Source organism: Canis aureus, chromosome 1 (genome assembly GCF_053574225.1).
Source record: "Canis aureus isolate CA01 chromosome 1, VMU_Caureus_v.1.0, whole genome shotgun sequence".
Lineage (NCBI taxonomy): Eukaryota > Metazoa > Chordata > Mammalia > Carnivora > Canidae > Canis > Canis aureus.
In genome coordinates this window covers 14,412,270-14,423,861 of record NC_135611.1, presented here as the reverse complement: position 1 = coordinate 14,423,861, position 11,592 = coordinate 14,412,270, and the positions used below count along the sequence as shown (strand labels likewise).

The 11,592-nt window shown below is 50.9% G+C and overlaps 1 protein-coding gene and 1 pseudogene across 1 annotated transcript in view; both read left to right on the top strand.

The window, feature by feature from the left end:
• The window catches only part of PHLPP1 (PH domain and leucine rich repeat protein phosphatase 1), a 206,754-nt gene extending 202,703 nt beyond the window's left edge, over nucleotides 1–4,051 (top strand). Inside the window, exons 16-17 of the mRNA XM_077891039.1 lie at nucleotides 773–1,001; nucleotides 1,961–4,051. Of these exons, the coding sequence (XP_077747165.1) occupies nucleotides 773–1,001; nucleotides 1,961–3,094 (1,363 nt within the window). The 3' untranslated portion in view covers nucleotides 3,095–4,051. The remainder of the gene's footprint in view (nucleotides 1–772; nucleotides 1,002–1,960) is intronic.
• Nucleotides 4,052–8,581: 4,530 nt separating this feature from the next.
• On the top strand, nucleotides 8,582–11,356 carry LOC144324510 (centromere protein N pseudogene; annotated as a pseudogene).
• Nucleotides 11,357–11,592: the final 236 nt, after the last annotated feature.

The window sequence follows — 11,592 nt, the reverse complement described above, 5'->3', positions numbered from 1 at the left end:
TAGGAGCTGACAGTGCCTGCGGTCTGCCCCTATAAACAGAGGAGTCCGTCTTAGCCTTCTTGCTTCTGTGCCACTCGGGATCCGCAGGCGCCTGGGGGTAGTGCCATCCACGGGGCTTGTGAGAGGAGTTCTTGGCTCCTTTTGTCAGAACTTGTAAGTGCTTTGTGTGCTCAGTCTATAGAGTAGGGGTCACGAATAAAAGGGGTATATCACCAGCACTTTGGAGCCTGGTCACTAGAATGTCCTTCCTGTGAATATTCTGGAATAGATAATACTGGTTTAGAAAGTCTTCCCCATATAAGGCAAAAACATGAGTGGTCCAGTAATGAAAGGCTCATCCCAGCAAACATCCTTCTAAAGGAGAAGAGGGTGGCCAGGTCATCTTGAAGTACACCTGTCTGGGGGTGTGGTACAGGTGTACCTGCTGAAGCAAGCCCTTCAGTTCCTTCTGCTTGGAGCAGAGGAGATTTAAAGAGGTGGGTAGGGGGGAAAGTGGCTATTTTCCTGCTGTCCGTGGAGCCTGGGGATAAGGGAGCAGCAGGCTGGATGCAGCAGGCCAAGGGCTCCTTTGGTGGGAAACTGATCCCTAGGTGGGGTTGGGGTCAGATTCCATAAGCCCTTTTCCTTGGAGATACTGAACAGCACTTTGGTGAAAGAGGCCAGTGGACCCTCCAGGCTCTATTTTTCCTCCTAGCCCTGCCCAGGGGCCACTGTTCCTATTGAATTAGCAAAACTGACATGTGACAGGCTGTGTTTGGGTTTGGGATTCCAGGAAACTTGGAACAGCCGGACAGAAACTTGGAGGTGCTGCTGTCCTCTGTCATATCAAGCATGACCCTGTGGACCCAGGAGGATCCTTCACTTTGACCTCTGCTAACGTGGGCAAGTGCCAAACGGTTCTCTGTCGGAACGGGAAGCCGTTGCCTCTGTCCAGATCATACGTCATGAGCTGTGAAGAAGAACGGAAGAGAATTAAACAGCACAAGGCCATTATCACGGAGGTGAGGAGAGCACGGTTTTCCTCAGAGCGGTGGGGAGGATGGGGCCGGGGTCACGGCAGGATCAGCAAACTTCCAAACTTGTCACAAAGTAAATCCTTTGTCCAAGAGGTCTGAAGGCATCATGCATAGGACAATAAAGCATTTCTCCATGGCCTCCCTGCGTCGGAGGCTATGCCCAGCGCTTCAGGCCCTTAGCTCCTCTGACACGCACAAGCCCCCTCTGTGAAGGTGCTGGTTTGGTGCCCAAGGGTGCCACTCCAGAAGCCACACTGCTGGTACTCAGATCCTGGCTCTGCAGCTGCAGCCTGAACCTGTAAGCCTCTGAGCCTCAGTTTCTCATCAGCAAAGTAGGGACAGTAACGTATCCATCCTGTCTTCCAGGGCCAGTGTATCTGTGTAAGTGTAGCCAGTTGTGATTTTTGGTTCATACCTCCTGTTCCCTTTGAGTAAGGCAGTGAGTGGCTTTTAACCAGGGGTTCTTTTGCACCCCAGCCCACTCCCAGCCCCTGCGGGGACATTTGGCAATGTCTGAAGACCTTGGTTTTTCACAGCTGAGTGGAGAGTGCTTTGGCGTGTGGTAGGTAGAGGCAGGGGTGCTGCTCCACATCCCAGTGCCCAGGACGGCTCCCCCAAGGGTACAGCCACACTGTTGAGAAACCCTGGAGTAAGTGTGTCCTAGGGCTTCACACGCTCCTTCAGCCTGGGCCCTCGGAGTTCGCTCTGGTCACTGACTCACGGCAAGATGCCGAGCACACCCTGTGTGCGTGGAAATTGGGGCGGGACGCCAGAGACCTCCCCGCAGCCATGCACCGGCCCCGGGTTCCTAGGTTCCCACAGAGCCGCGCGCAGCCCCGCCACCGCGGTGGAAGCTCACGATGCCCTGGAGGAGATGAGCGAGTCTGGCCGGCCACCCACCTGCGTTAATGTCGATTTGGGGCTCCCCTCCCCTCCCCTTCCAGGACGGCAAGGTGAACGGCGTGACGGAGTCCACGCGCATCCTGGGCTACACCTTCCTGCACCCCAGCGTGGTGCCGCGCCCCCACGTGCAGTCGGTGCCCCTGACCCCCCAGGACGAGTTCTTCATCCTGGGCAGCAAGGGCTTGTGGGACAGCCTGTCCAGCGAGGAGGCGGTGGCCGCCGTGCGCCACGTGCCCGACGCCCTGGCCGCCGCCAAGAAGCTGTGCACCCTGGCCCAGAGCTACGGCTGCCACGACAGCCTGAGCGCCGTGGTGGTGCAGCTCAGCGTCACGGAGGACAGCTTCTGCTGCTGCGAGCTGGGCGCGGGGGGCGCCGGGCCGCCGCCCAGCCCCGGCATCTTCCCGCCGTCCGTCAGCATGGTGATCAAGGACCGGCCGGCCGACGCGCTGGGTGTGCCGTCCTCCAGCAGCGGCATGGCCTCCGAGATGAGCAGCGAGCTGTCCACGTCCGAGATGAGCAGCGAGGTGGGCTCCACGGCCTCGGACGAGCCGCCGTCGGGCGCGCTGGCCGAGAGCAGCCCGGCCTACGCCAGCGAGCCCCGCTGCACGCTGCACCCCGGGGGCCTGGCCAGCGCCTTCCAGCGCCAGCTGTCCAGCGCCACCTTCTCCAGCGCCTTCTCCGACAACGGCCTGGACAGCGACGACGAGGAGCCCATCGAGGGCGTCTTCAGCAACGGCAGCCGCGTGGAGGTCGAGGTGGACATCCACTGCGGCCGCGCCAGGGAGAAGGAGGCGCAGCGCCTGCTGCACGTGCCGGCCGAGGCCAGCGACGAGGGCATCGTCACCAGCGCCAACGAGGACGAGCCGGGGCTGCCCCGGAGGCCGGACGGCGCGGCGGGGACCATCGGGCGGCGCAGGCCCAACGGCTCGGTGGCGCCCCAGGAGAGGAGCCACAACGTGATCGAGGTGGCCGCCGACGCGCCGCTCCGCAAGCCCGGGGGCTACTTCGCGGCGCCGGCCCAGCCGGACCCCGAGGACCAGTTCATCATCCCCCCGGAGCTGGAGGAGGAGGTCAAGGAGATGATGAAGCAGCAGCAGCAGCCTGCGGGCCTGCAGCCGGCGCCAAGGCCGAGCCCCGGGGACCCGCTGCCGGACTACTGTGACACGCCACTATGACCCCCCCGGACGCCCGTTGGCAAATAAACTAACCGAGAAAGAGTCTCCCAGGCTCACGTTAAACCAGGGGTTCACTCCACACCCTCTCCCACGCCCCCACCCTGTCCTGGCACCTCCTCTGTAGGTTCTCCTTCTGTTGGCCATTTTTAAAAACAATTACCACTTTTCTTCTAGTGATGCTTTACCAATATGATTTGAATTTGTTAACCTCTTCCCCTAACATATCAGATGTGTAAAGACAAAGAACAAAAGGTTTAATATATTACAGAGAAACAGTTAATGATAATGTAATATTTTTTAAAATGGCTTTTTGTTGTTTTGTTTGGAAGGCAGGGCAGGTTGCCAGTGCTAAATGATTTAATAATATTGTAATTCTGTATTTCTTTGGGGGAAAGGCTTTTTTTTTTTTTTTTTTTGTCTTGAAAATGATAGACATTTGTAGAATATGGAGACTAACTCCTAGGAGTTGCTTTACTCTGTCAGGTGACTTAAGTCACTGGGATTCACTAATTTTCTCTGAGAGAACAGTTGATTGAGAAATTTCTATTGTAAATAGCTCAGTGTTGTATAGTGACGCTTCAGATGTTTTGTAGTTTTGGCGTAAGGACACAGCCCACACCACTGACTTTCCTCTTCCTTCCCCTTCCCTTGCCCACCCCGCAGTGTGAAGGCTGAGCAGCCAAGAGCACTTCTGTTCAGATAGGGTGGACCTTAGGCCACTAGAAACAAACCTGCACCCCAGGGGCCTCTGCACCTTTTTTCCTCCTCCCCTGTCCACCGCCCCCCCCAACCCTCCTGACTTTTGCAGACACTTTTTGTGTTCCTTACTGCTGCCACAATCAGCATGATTGTATAGCGTTCAATTAGATCATTTACATACCAAGAGTTATATTAAAGCAGAATGCACAAATGAACATGTCATAATTTTTGTTATAATAAATACAAAATTTACAAGTATTGGACTCATCTGCTTTTGTCCCGGGAGCCAGGTGTGTCTCTAGCAGATCATACCCAACTTGGGTTTGGAATGAATGGGTGTAACTGTGGGGCCACTAGTTTTGTTTAAGGGAAAACACCCACTGGTTAGCCGATGTTGAATGCGCTAATGAAATCAACCCTATGGTTCACAATCTGCAGAGCTGTTCTTAATAGCAGGAAATAGAAAGGCTTTATCACGCAGGGATAGATAGAGGTTGTATAGAGGAGATCCCTGGGGAAACTGCTCCCGCAAAGCCAAGTTCTTTCCAATTCTCTCAGGGGCCCCTCCACCCACATGAACAGGTTACTAGACCTTTATGTGAAGAGCGAGAGTCAGGAGCGGCTGCCCCCCTCTCCACCGCTCGCAGACAGAACGATGGCACAGTGGGGTCCACCGGGAAATCCGGTTTTGCCAGAGCTGACGTTGCTGACTGCAGCACCCCCCTTCACCCCAACCCTACATCCCTTGAACCACATGTTAAACATGCTACTAATCATCTCTGTCTCCCATGGACCAGCTTCCCAGTGGTCCCTGGCTAGGTCAGGGCCAGGACAGGGCACATAGCATTTCTCATTGCGTAGACTCAGTGATGGACTGTCTGGCTCTTTCATTGGGAGCAGAAATCAGATGAGCAGACCAGCCTTGCCTTGGTAACATCGGTGCTTCATTCTGGGTCCGGCTACTTGTACACATGCTCTAAGATCATAGAAGAATGAACTCCACCCAGTAAGGGACCAGGCACCAAGGGACAAGACTGCCCAAGCCCAGACAGGAAGCCAAGCCAGCTCAGGCTCCTGCGCCCAGCCCCCAGTGCCTTGCCTTCCTTAGTCTTTGCTCTGCTCCAGAGGGATCAGGGCATACTCAGAAAGCTCCGGAATTTCACAAGAGTGCCTTGTTCACTACAGAAGATGTGGGCTAGTTCCTGGACTTCCTCAGTTCCCCAAGCCCCTGGGCCATACCCAGACTCACGCTGCGGCTCGCTGCCACACGACTCAACGCTTGCTGCGTGAGTGTGGCCAACTGAGGCAGCAATAATTGGAAGATGCCATGACGGGTCGATCCCACAGCAGCTACTGGTGCCAGGGGCAGCCACTGGGATCGGTGAGTTCCGTGGAAAGACTTAGCTGGTGTCCTAACTTCGGTGGCTGGGGTGGGAGAAGCGGTACAGACTTGGAGCTGGTGTTTTCCTGGGTCCAGTCAGAGCTCACTTCTCCGTTGATTAGATCATGAAGTCCCGCTGAGCACACACCACAGGTGAGGTACCGCAGACAGAAGGGGCAAGGTCTCGTCCTGTAGGAGCTCGGGGTACACAGCTCGTGGATGAAAGATAACGGAGGAGCGCATCTTAGGTGGCCAGACGGGGAGCTGTGCTTCTGGGTCTCCTTGCACTTGCCTGGGGCTCCCAGTTGGTTTTCTGAGCAGTTTCTTTTCACTTCTGCTCAAGTTGGCATCTAATGATACAGGTAGAACTGCTTATAAAACTGTAAAGTGCTTAACACATGAAGGTCCCTGAAGCCAAGGGCTCTCCAGAGTGAGTATGAGAGAAGAGCAGCCTCTCCTGCTACATTCCCTGCTTCCTCCAGGAAGGCCAGGGGATTGGGAAAGGGTTAGAGCAGAAGCCTAGCAAGCTTGCAGCCTTGTGGAGACCCAAAAGGGTCCGATGGAAGAACCTAGAAGTTGTTTGGTGTTGGTCAACCACATGCTGCCAGGCGTGTGCCCACGTGTGCCCACTGGCTTTGAAGGGGTCACCCAGGCGCTGGAGCCCAGACACCCAACCTGGCTGACCCGGTTGCTCTTGATTTCTGTTGTCACAGCACCACCTGCTGGTGAGATTGGATTCCTTCTCTATCTTTATCCTTCCTCCACTCTTCCAGAAGAAACAAAGTTCCCTCTGGTTTTCCTAGCCTCCTGATGGTGAGCAACCCCCCACCCCCCCCCCCTTTAACCAGCAGGGAAGCTGCAGTAAACCACGTGATGTGCCAGTGTAGATGGGCCTTGGGCCTTGGAAGGTGGGAACCTGACCAGGGGACCTGTCATGAGGTGTAGCCAGAATCCTAGCGTTGCCGGGAGAGCGGAAGTCGGGCTCCAGCATCCATCGGTTCCCCACCCCCCTGATGAAAGAAAGAAAAGTCCACAACGCGTGTCAGATCTTACAGCTCAGCCTCTGAGAATCAGCTCACCGCCCGCTCCGCCCGGTGGGGGGATAAAGACCAGCTCCTGCCCGTGTCGACGCGCATGTGAGCACTCAGTGGAGGACGCTGTGAACTCACCCGCGTGCAGGAGGATTTCTGGTAAGTGTGGGGCTTGTATTGTCTGCCCTGCCTGCCTCCCCCGTGATCAAACCAGGTACGTACTTAAGGCTTTCCTCTCTACGAATTGCTTTACGTAAGTGGAAGTGTCACGGCTGTAAGTGAACTAACAACGATCAGACAAGATAATCGGCAACACAGCAAAAAGTAGCTTTTTAAATTAAAAACCCTTAAGAGGAACATCTGTTGGGGTTGTTACAGGTAGCAGAGAGGAAGTAATGGTAGAGAAAATCGGCTTTTCTCCTTTCTTAACCACTGAATTTCTTTTAGTTCCTCCTCCAACATAAATTTTCTGCAAATTTATGCAGATTTTTAATTTCCCTTTTGTCCTTCAGCTATCATGAACCTGTTCATATTACTGCATATTTGAAAGATGACCGTAGAGGGTGTCCCCCACCCCCCATCCCACCCCATAGCAGAATTACAACCAAACTCAGACTGATTTTGGCAAGTCTGTTGCCCTGATCAGTAAGTGAAAGTGTGAACTACACGTCGCAGACAGAGCTTTGGACTGGTAACAGGAAGCAAGCTCCCCAGGCACCGCACACCCTCCTCATTCCCCATGTCCATCCATCCAGCACGTTCAAGAGGCACCGGCATCGAGCCATCACTCCATCCAAGCACTGGACGGCCACACAGGGGCTTGGGTGTAAGGGTGGCTGTGCCAACCACATGGGGTCACCACACTGAGCCTGTGTGAAGGTGGACCATAGACCCTGCATATTGCCCCTTCCTTGGCAGAAGGAAATGAGCAAAGGAATCTCATCTCCTTCCACTTCTAGGCTGTGGGCTAAAGTAGAAAGCCATGCTGTCCCCCGCCCTAAATTTAAGTGCCCCCGAACAAGCACTGCTTTGGTTGGGCTCTGGTTCATGAGTCCCTTTGTTTTATTCCAAATCAGAGACACAGGGTTCTAGCCTCTTCAAAGGGGGAAACAGCAGACAATTTTCTTCTATCTGGTTATAACCAACCAAACCACTCCCATTGTCATTCCTCTATTTCTAGAGAGGTGGAAGTAAAACTGGCTTTACACTAAAGTTATAATGACTTTCTAGTCATTACTGTTACTTGGGTCTTATTCCAAAAACTACTTTACTCTAAATACTAAGCTTATCTATTAAAAAAAAAAAAGTCGAAATGAGCACAAAAGTCATTTTCCCAAATGTGGATCCCCTAGACATTGACTTTGTAAACTCATTTATAGGTCATTTGCTGTTCTGGGTCTTAAAGAAAACTACTCCACAATTAACGTTTAAAGGTTCTTAGATCAGTGTTCCGTTTAATCAAAATCTGTGCTGTAAGCCAGCAATAAATCTTGCACACAAAGTAAACTCTATTTGTTTTAGGGCCAAGAATACATTTTAAGAATTGCTGGAATATTCCTTTTCCTAGAACATTTCAGTAGGTTAAATATAGCTCTTCAGGATCCTCAGTCCCACGTGGCAACCCAGGAATGCCCCGAACTCCCCTCCTGCTGGCGCACCAGATCTACAGTTGTGTACAGAGCAATCACCCTGAAGAGGAGCAGCATCCACAGGACGATGAGATGACGACGATGGCGAGGCCCTTGAAGGAGTGACAGGAGAGACAGAGACTCAGCAACAAAGGGAACCCCGGGCCCGATGCTCAGAGCTGCAGTGAGGATACTACCAGGGGCCATGAGCAGACTGCTGTGGAGCCAGGAGAAAAGCCCCAGTATAAACAGGCAATGGAAATAAAAGGGAACCAGACCCAAACCCCCATCAGACAGCTGCCAGGTCAGGGGCTCCAAGGGCCACATTCTGTGGTCTGCTCCCACCTTCGTGCAGAGAAAGGAGCCGGGGCCCTAGCTGGCCTGACACCCCGTGAGCCACCAGTTCCTAGACTCCAGCAGCCCTCTCTATCCCACCAGGAGGACCCCAGATGGCACTCATTACAGCTCCAACCAGCTCCCCAAGGTGGTATACTTTGTACTGGTGTCACCACACTGCTGTCCTGTGTCACTTCAACAGGTCACTCCCCAGAAGTCCCCTGTGCAGAGCACCCTGGAACCCCTGGCCCATGCCCGGCTCACCTCCAGCTGCCCTAGAGTCATCCTGTGCTCAGAGCCCCCTGGACCCCTGGCCCATGCCCACCTCCACTCCAGACACCCTGCTAGGGCAGCCCCTGCATAGAGAGCCCAGAGATCTCCCCCAGGTCCAGCCATACCCCCTACACACCACCTGCATGTAGAGCCCTGGGACCACACAAGGCTCGTGGCTGACTCCCTTCAGCATCCAGCCAGGTCACCCTGTGTGTGGAAAGCCCTGCAGCTGCTCCAGCCCACGCCAACCTCAGTTCCAGCCACACCACCAGGTTAGCCCCGAACAGAGCAATCCCAGACCCCCAGCCTAGGACCACAACAGCTGCAGCCAGCCAGCATCACCAAGCACACGCTGTCTACACAGGGGGCCTCCACACACGATCAACCCATCAAGACTAAGAGAAGTAGCTGTTCCACCTAATTCACAGAAACCAATAGAGAAAGTAGTATAAAATGAGACAGAAAAATATACTTCAAAGAATGAGACAAAACCTTAGAAAACCTAAATGAAGTGCAGATAAACAATCTACCAGATAAAGAATTCAAAGTAATGTTCATAAAAATGTTCACCGGGATGGAGAGAAGAGTGGATGAACTCATTGAGAATTTCAACAAAGTGATGGAAAATATTTAAAAACACCAGTTGGGATTGAAGAAAACAGTAACAAATGAAAAATACACTCAAGGGAATCAACAGATTAGAAAATGAAGAACAGATCAACAATCTGGAAGACAAAGTGGTGGAAAGCACCTAAGCAGAACAGAAAAAAAAAATTTTTTAAATGAGGATAGGTTAAGGGAGCTCTCGGACAATAGAAAGTGAGCAAACATTTACGTTATAGAGAACCCAGAAGGAGAAGAGAGAGAGAGAGAAAGGGGCAGAACAATTATTTGAAGACATAACAGCTGAAAACTTCCCTAACCTGGGAAAGGAAACAGACTTCCAAGTTCCAGAAACACAGAGTTTCAAAACAAGATGAACCCAAGAAAGTCTACACTATGACACATAATTATTAAAATGTCAAAGATTAAAGAGAATTTTAAAAGCAGCAAGAGAAGAGACACGCCTGGTGGTGACAGACACACCAAAGAGATGGATGAAACCATTGCCGAATTTATCAAGAGAACCACATTGAAGATCCCAATGTCTGAAAGATGACAATCCTCCAAGTCTGGGAAATTGATTGATTGATTGATTGATTGTCTGAGAATCAACTGCAGACCATAGACTTCTGGCAAAGAAAGGAATCTCTTGTTCAGGACTGAGTTCTGTTCTGTGAGGAGAAGCGTGCCAGTCCCCAGGATGCAGCCCTATAAACACCACTCATACTCCACTTCATCGGCACCAAAAGTTTGGGATGTTTTTCAGAGAGTAGAGGACCAGGTGAAGACCTTGATCTTTTTGATATGGAACAAGTCAAAGGTTCATTTGAGACACTTCTTCAGGGAACAGTAGAAAATGTGAGTCTGCTTCCAAGACACTGAGGAGAATGCTGTGTGGGTTCGAGTTGCCTGGGGAACACAGTGGAGCAAGCCAACCCAGTACAGACCTGCTTATGTGGGTGCATTATTCCCAGACTCCCTACACCATCACTTCCTCCTGCCACCTGAAGAGCAATACACCCCGTCCGTGGCAGGCACTGCCAGTTGCTAGCCAGCACCATATGTTTGTGAAAATGGACCCCAAAGCTGGAATCCGGACTCCCTTAAGCAGTATAACCAGGCCTTTGAAACTGACCCCTCTACCACAGCCCTACAAGAAAGAACCCTTGAGCTGGAAATACACATGGATCAAGGATCATTCATGAAAATGAAATAGAAAAAGAAAGTCCAGAGAGGGACTCAAGAAACTTGGGAGACTATCCTCAACCAAGACTAGAATTTGCACAACAGGAGCTTGAAACAAAAGCTGAGGCACCTCTGGTGCCTAATGAAGTTCCCTAGCCCGCATCTTCTGGAAGCGTTGAAATCCTCAGCACCAGCCAGTACTGCAGATGCACCACTTTCTCCACTGCTCACTTACATGCCCCATAAAGGAATGAATTATATTAAAGTTAGATGTAAATAAGACGAATGTGGTCTTACAAGCACAGCTTATAAACTTGACTATATTGCACACTCACTAGTTAACCACTAGCTGGATGGCTTCTGTTTATAAGCTTGTATTTTAGAAGTTAGTTCTTGATATTGACAGTTGAGAAATGTTCAACACAATTGTTGGGACTGATTCTGTCCTCTTCCACTGTGCACCCCCTTCCTCCATATCCTGCAAAGCATAGCAACTGGGGGCCTTTAAAAAGTGACAAGAGGTCCTTTTCCTGACTCCTCTCTCTCTTTGATCCTGGAGAGATCAGGTTCTAATTGCTTGTTTCTAGGAATTTTGTCTTAAGGCATGGAAAGCAGCAGCAAGAGAAACTATCCCCAACTCAAAACTTCTCTAGAAAGTCATAAAATTGGTCCATTCAAAGGGTAGAATTGGGTCCATTAAATTATTGCAGGAGGTAGCATATCAAAGGACTCCGTTATATAAAATCATAGAATATGTTCAAATTTAAGTGATCATCAATACAGACTGCTATGTATTTAGGTGGTTCTATATGAATTAGGTCGATGCAAATGTTCTCAGTGTTCCAATAAAGGCCATGGGGTGTCTGAATGGATAAAAAAGGAAGGTGGGTCAAGGCTACTTTGAAGAGACTCACTTCAGACCTAAAGACACACTTACTGAAAGGGAAAAAGATTCCGTATAAATTGGGGGGTGAGGTGGGGGGAGGAACAAAGATGGAAAAGGGTTTGTGTAGAGTTGATATTAACTTGAATAGCTTAGTAGAATTCTCCAGTGAAACCATCTAGGCCTGGAGATTTCTTTTTGGGGAGTTTTAATGATTTCAATTTCCTTAATAGTTATAGGGCTGTTCAAACAATCTATTTAACATGTGGTGAGTTGTGATAATTTGTGTTTTTCAGGGAATTTGTTCATTTCATCTAAGTGGTCCCATTTAGGTCCCCATTAGGGGTGTTTTTTGGGTTTAGTATTCCCTTATTATCCTTTATCAAAATTTCAATTCAATTAATTAACATACAGTGTATTACTAGTTTCAGAGATAGAGTTCAGTGACTCAGCAGTCTTATGTAACACCCAGTGCTCGT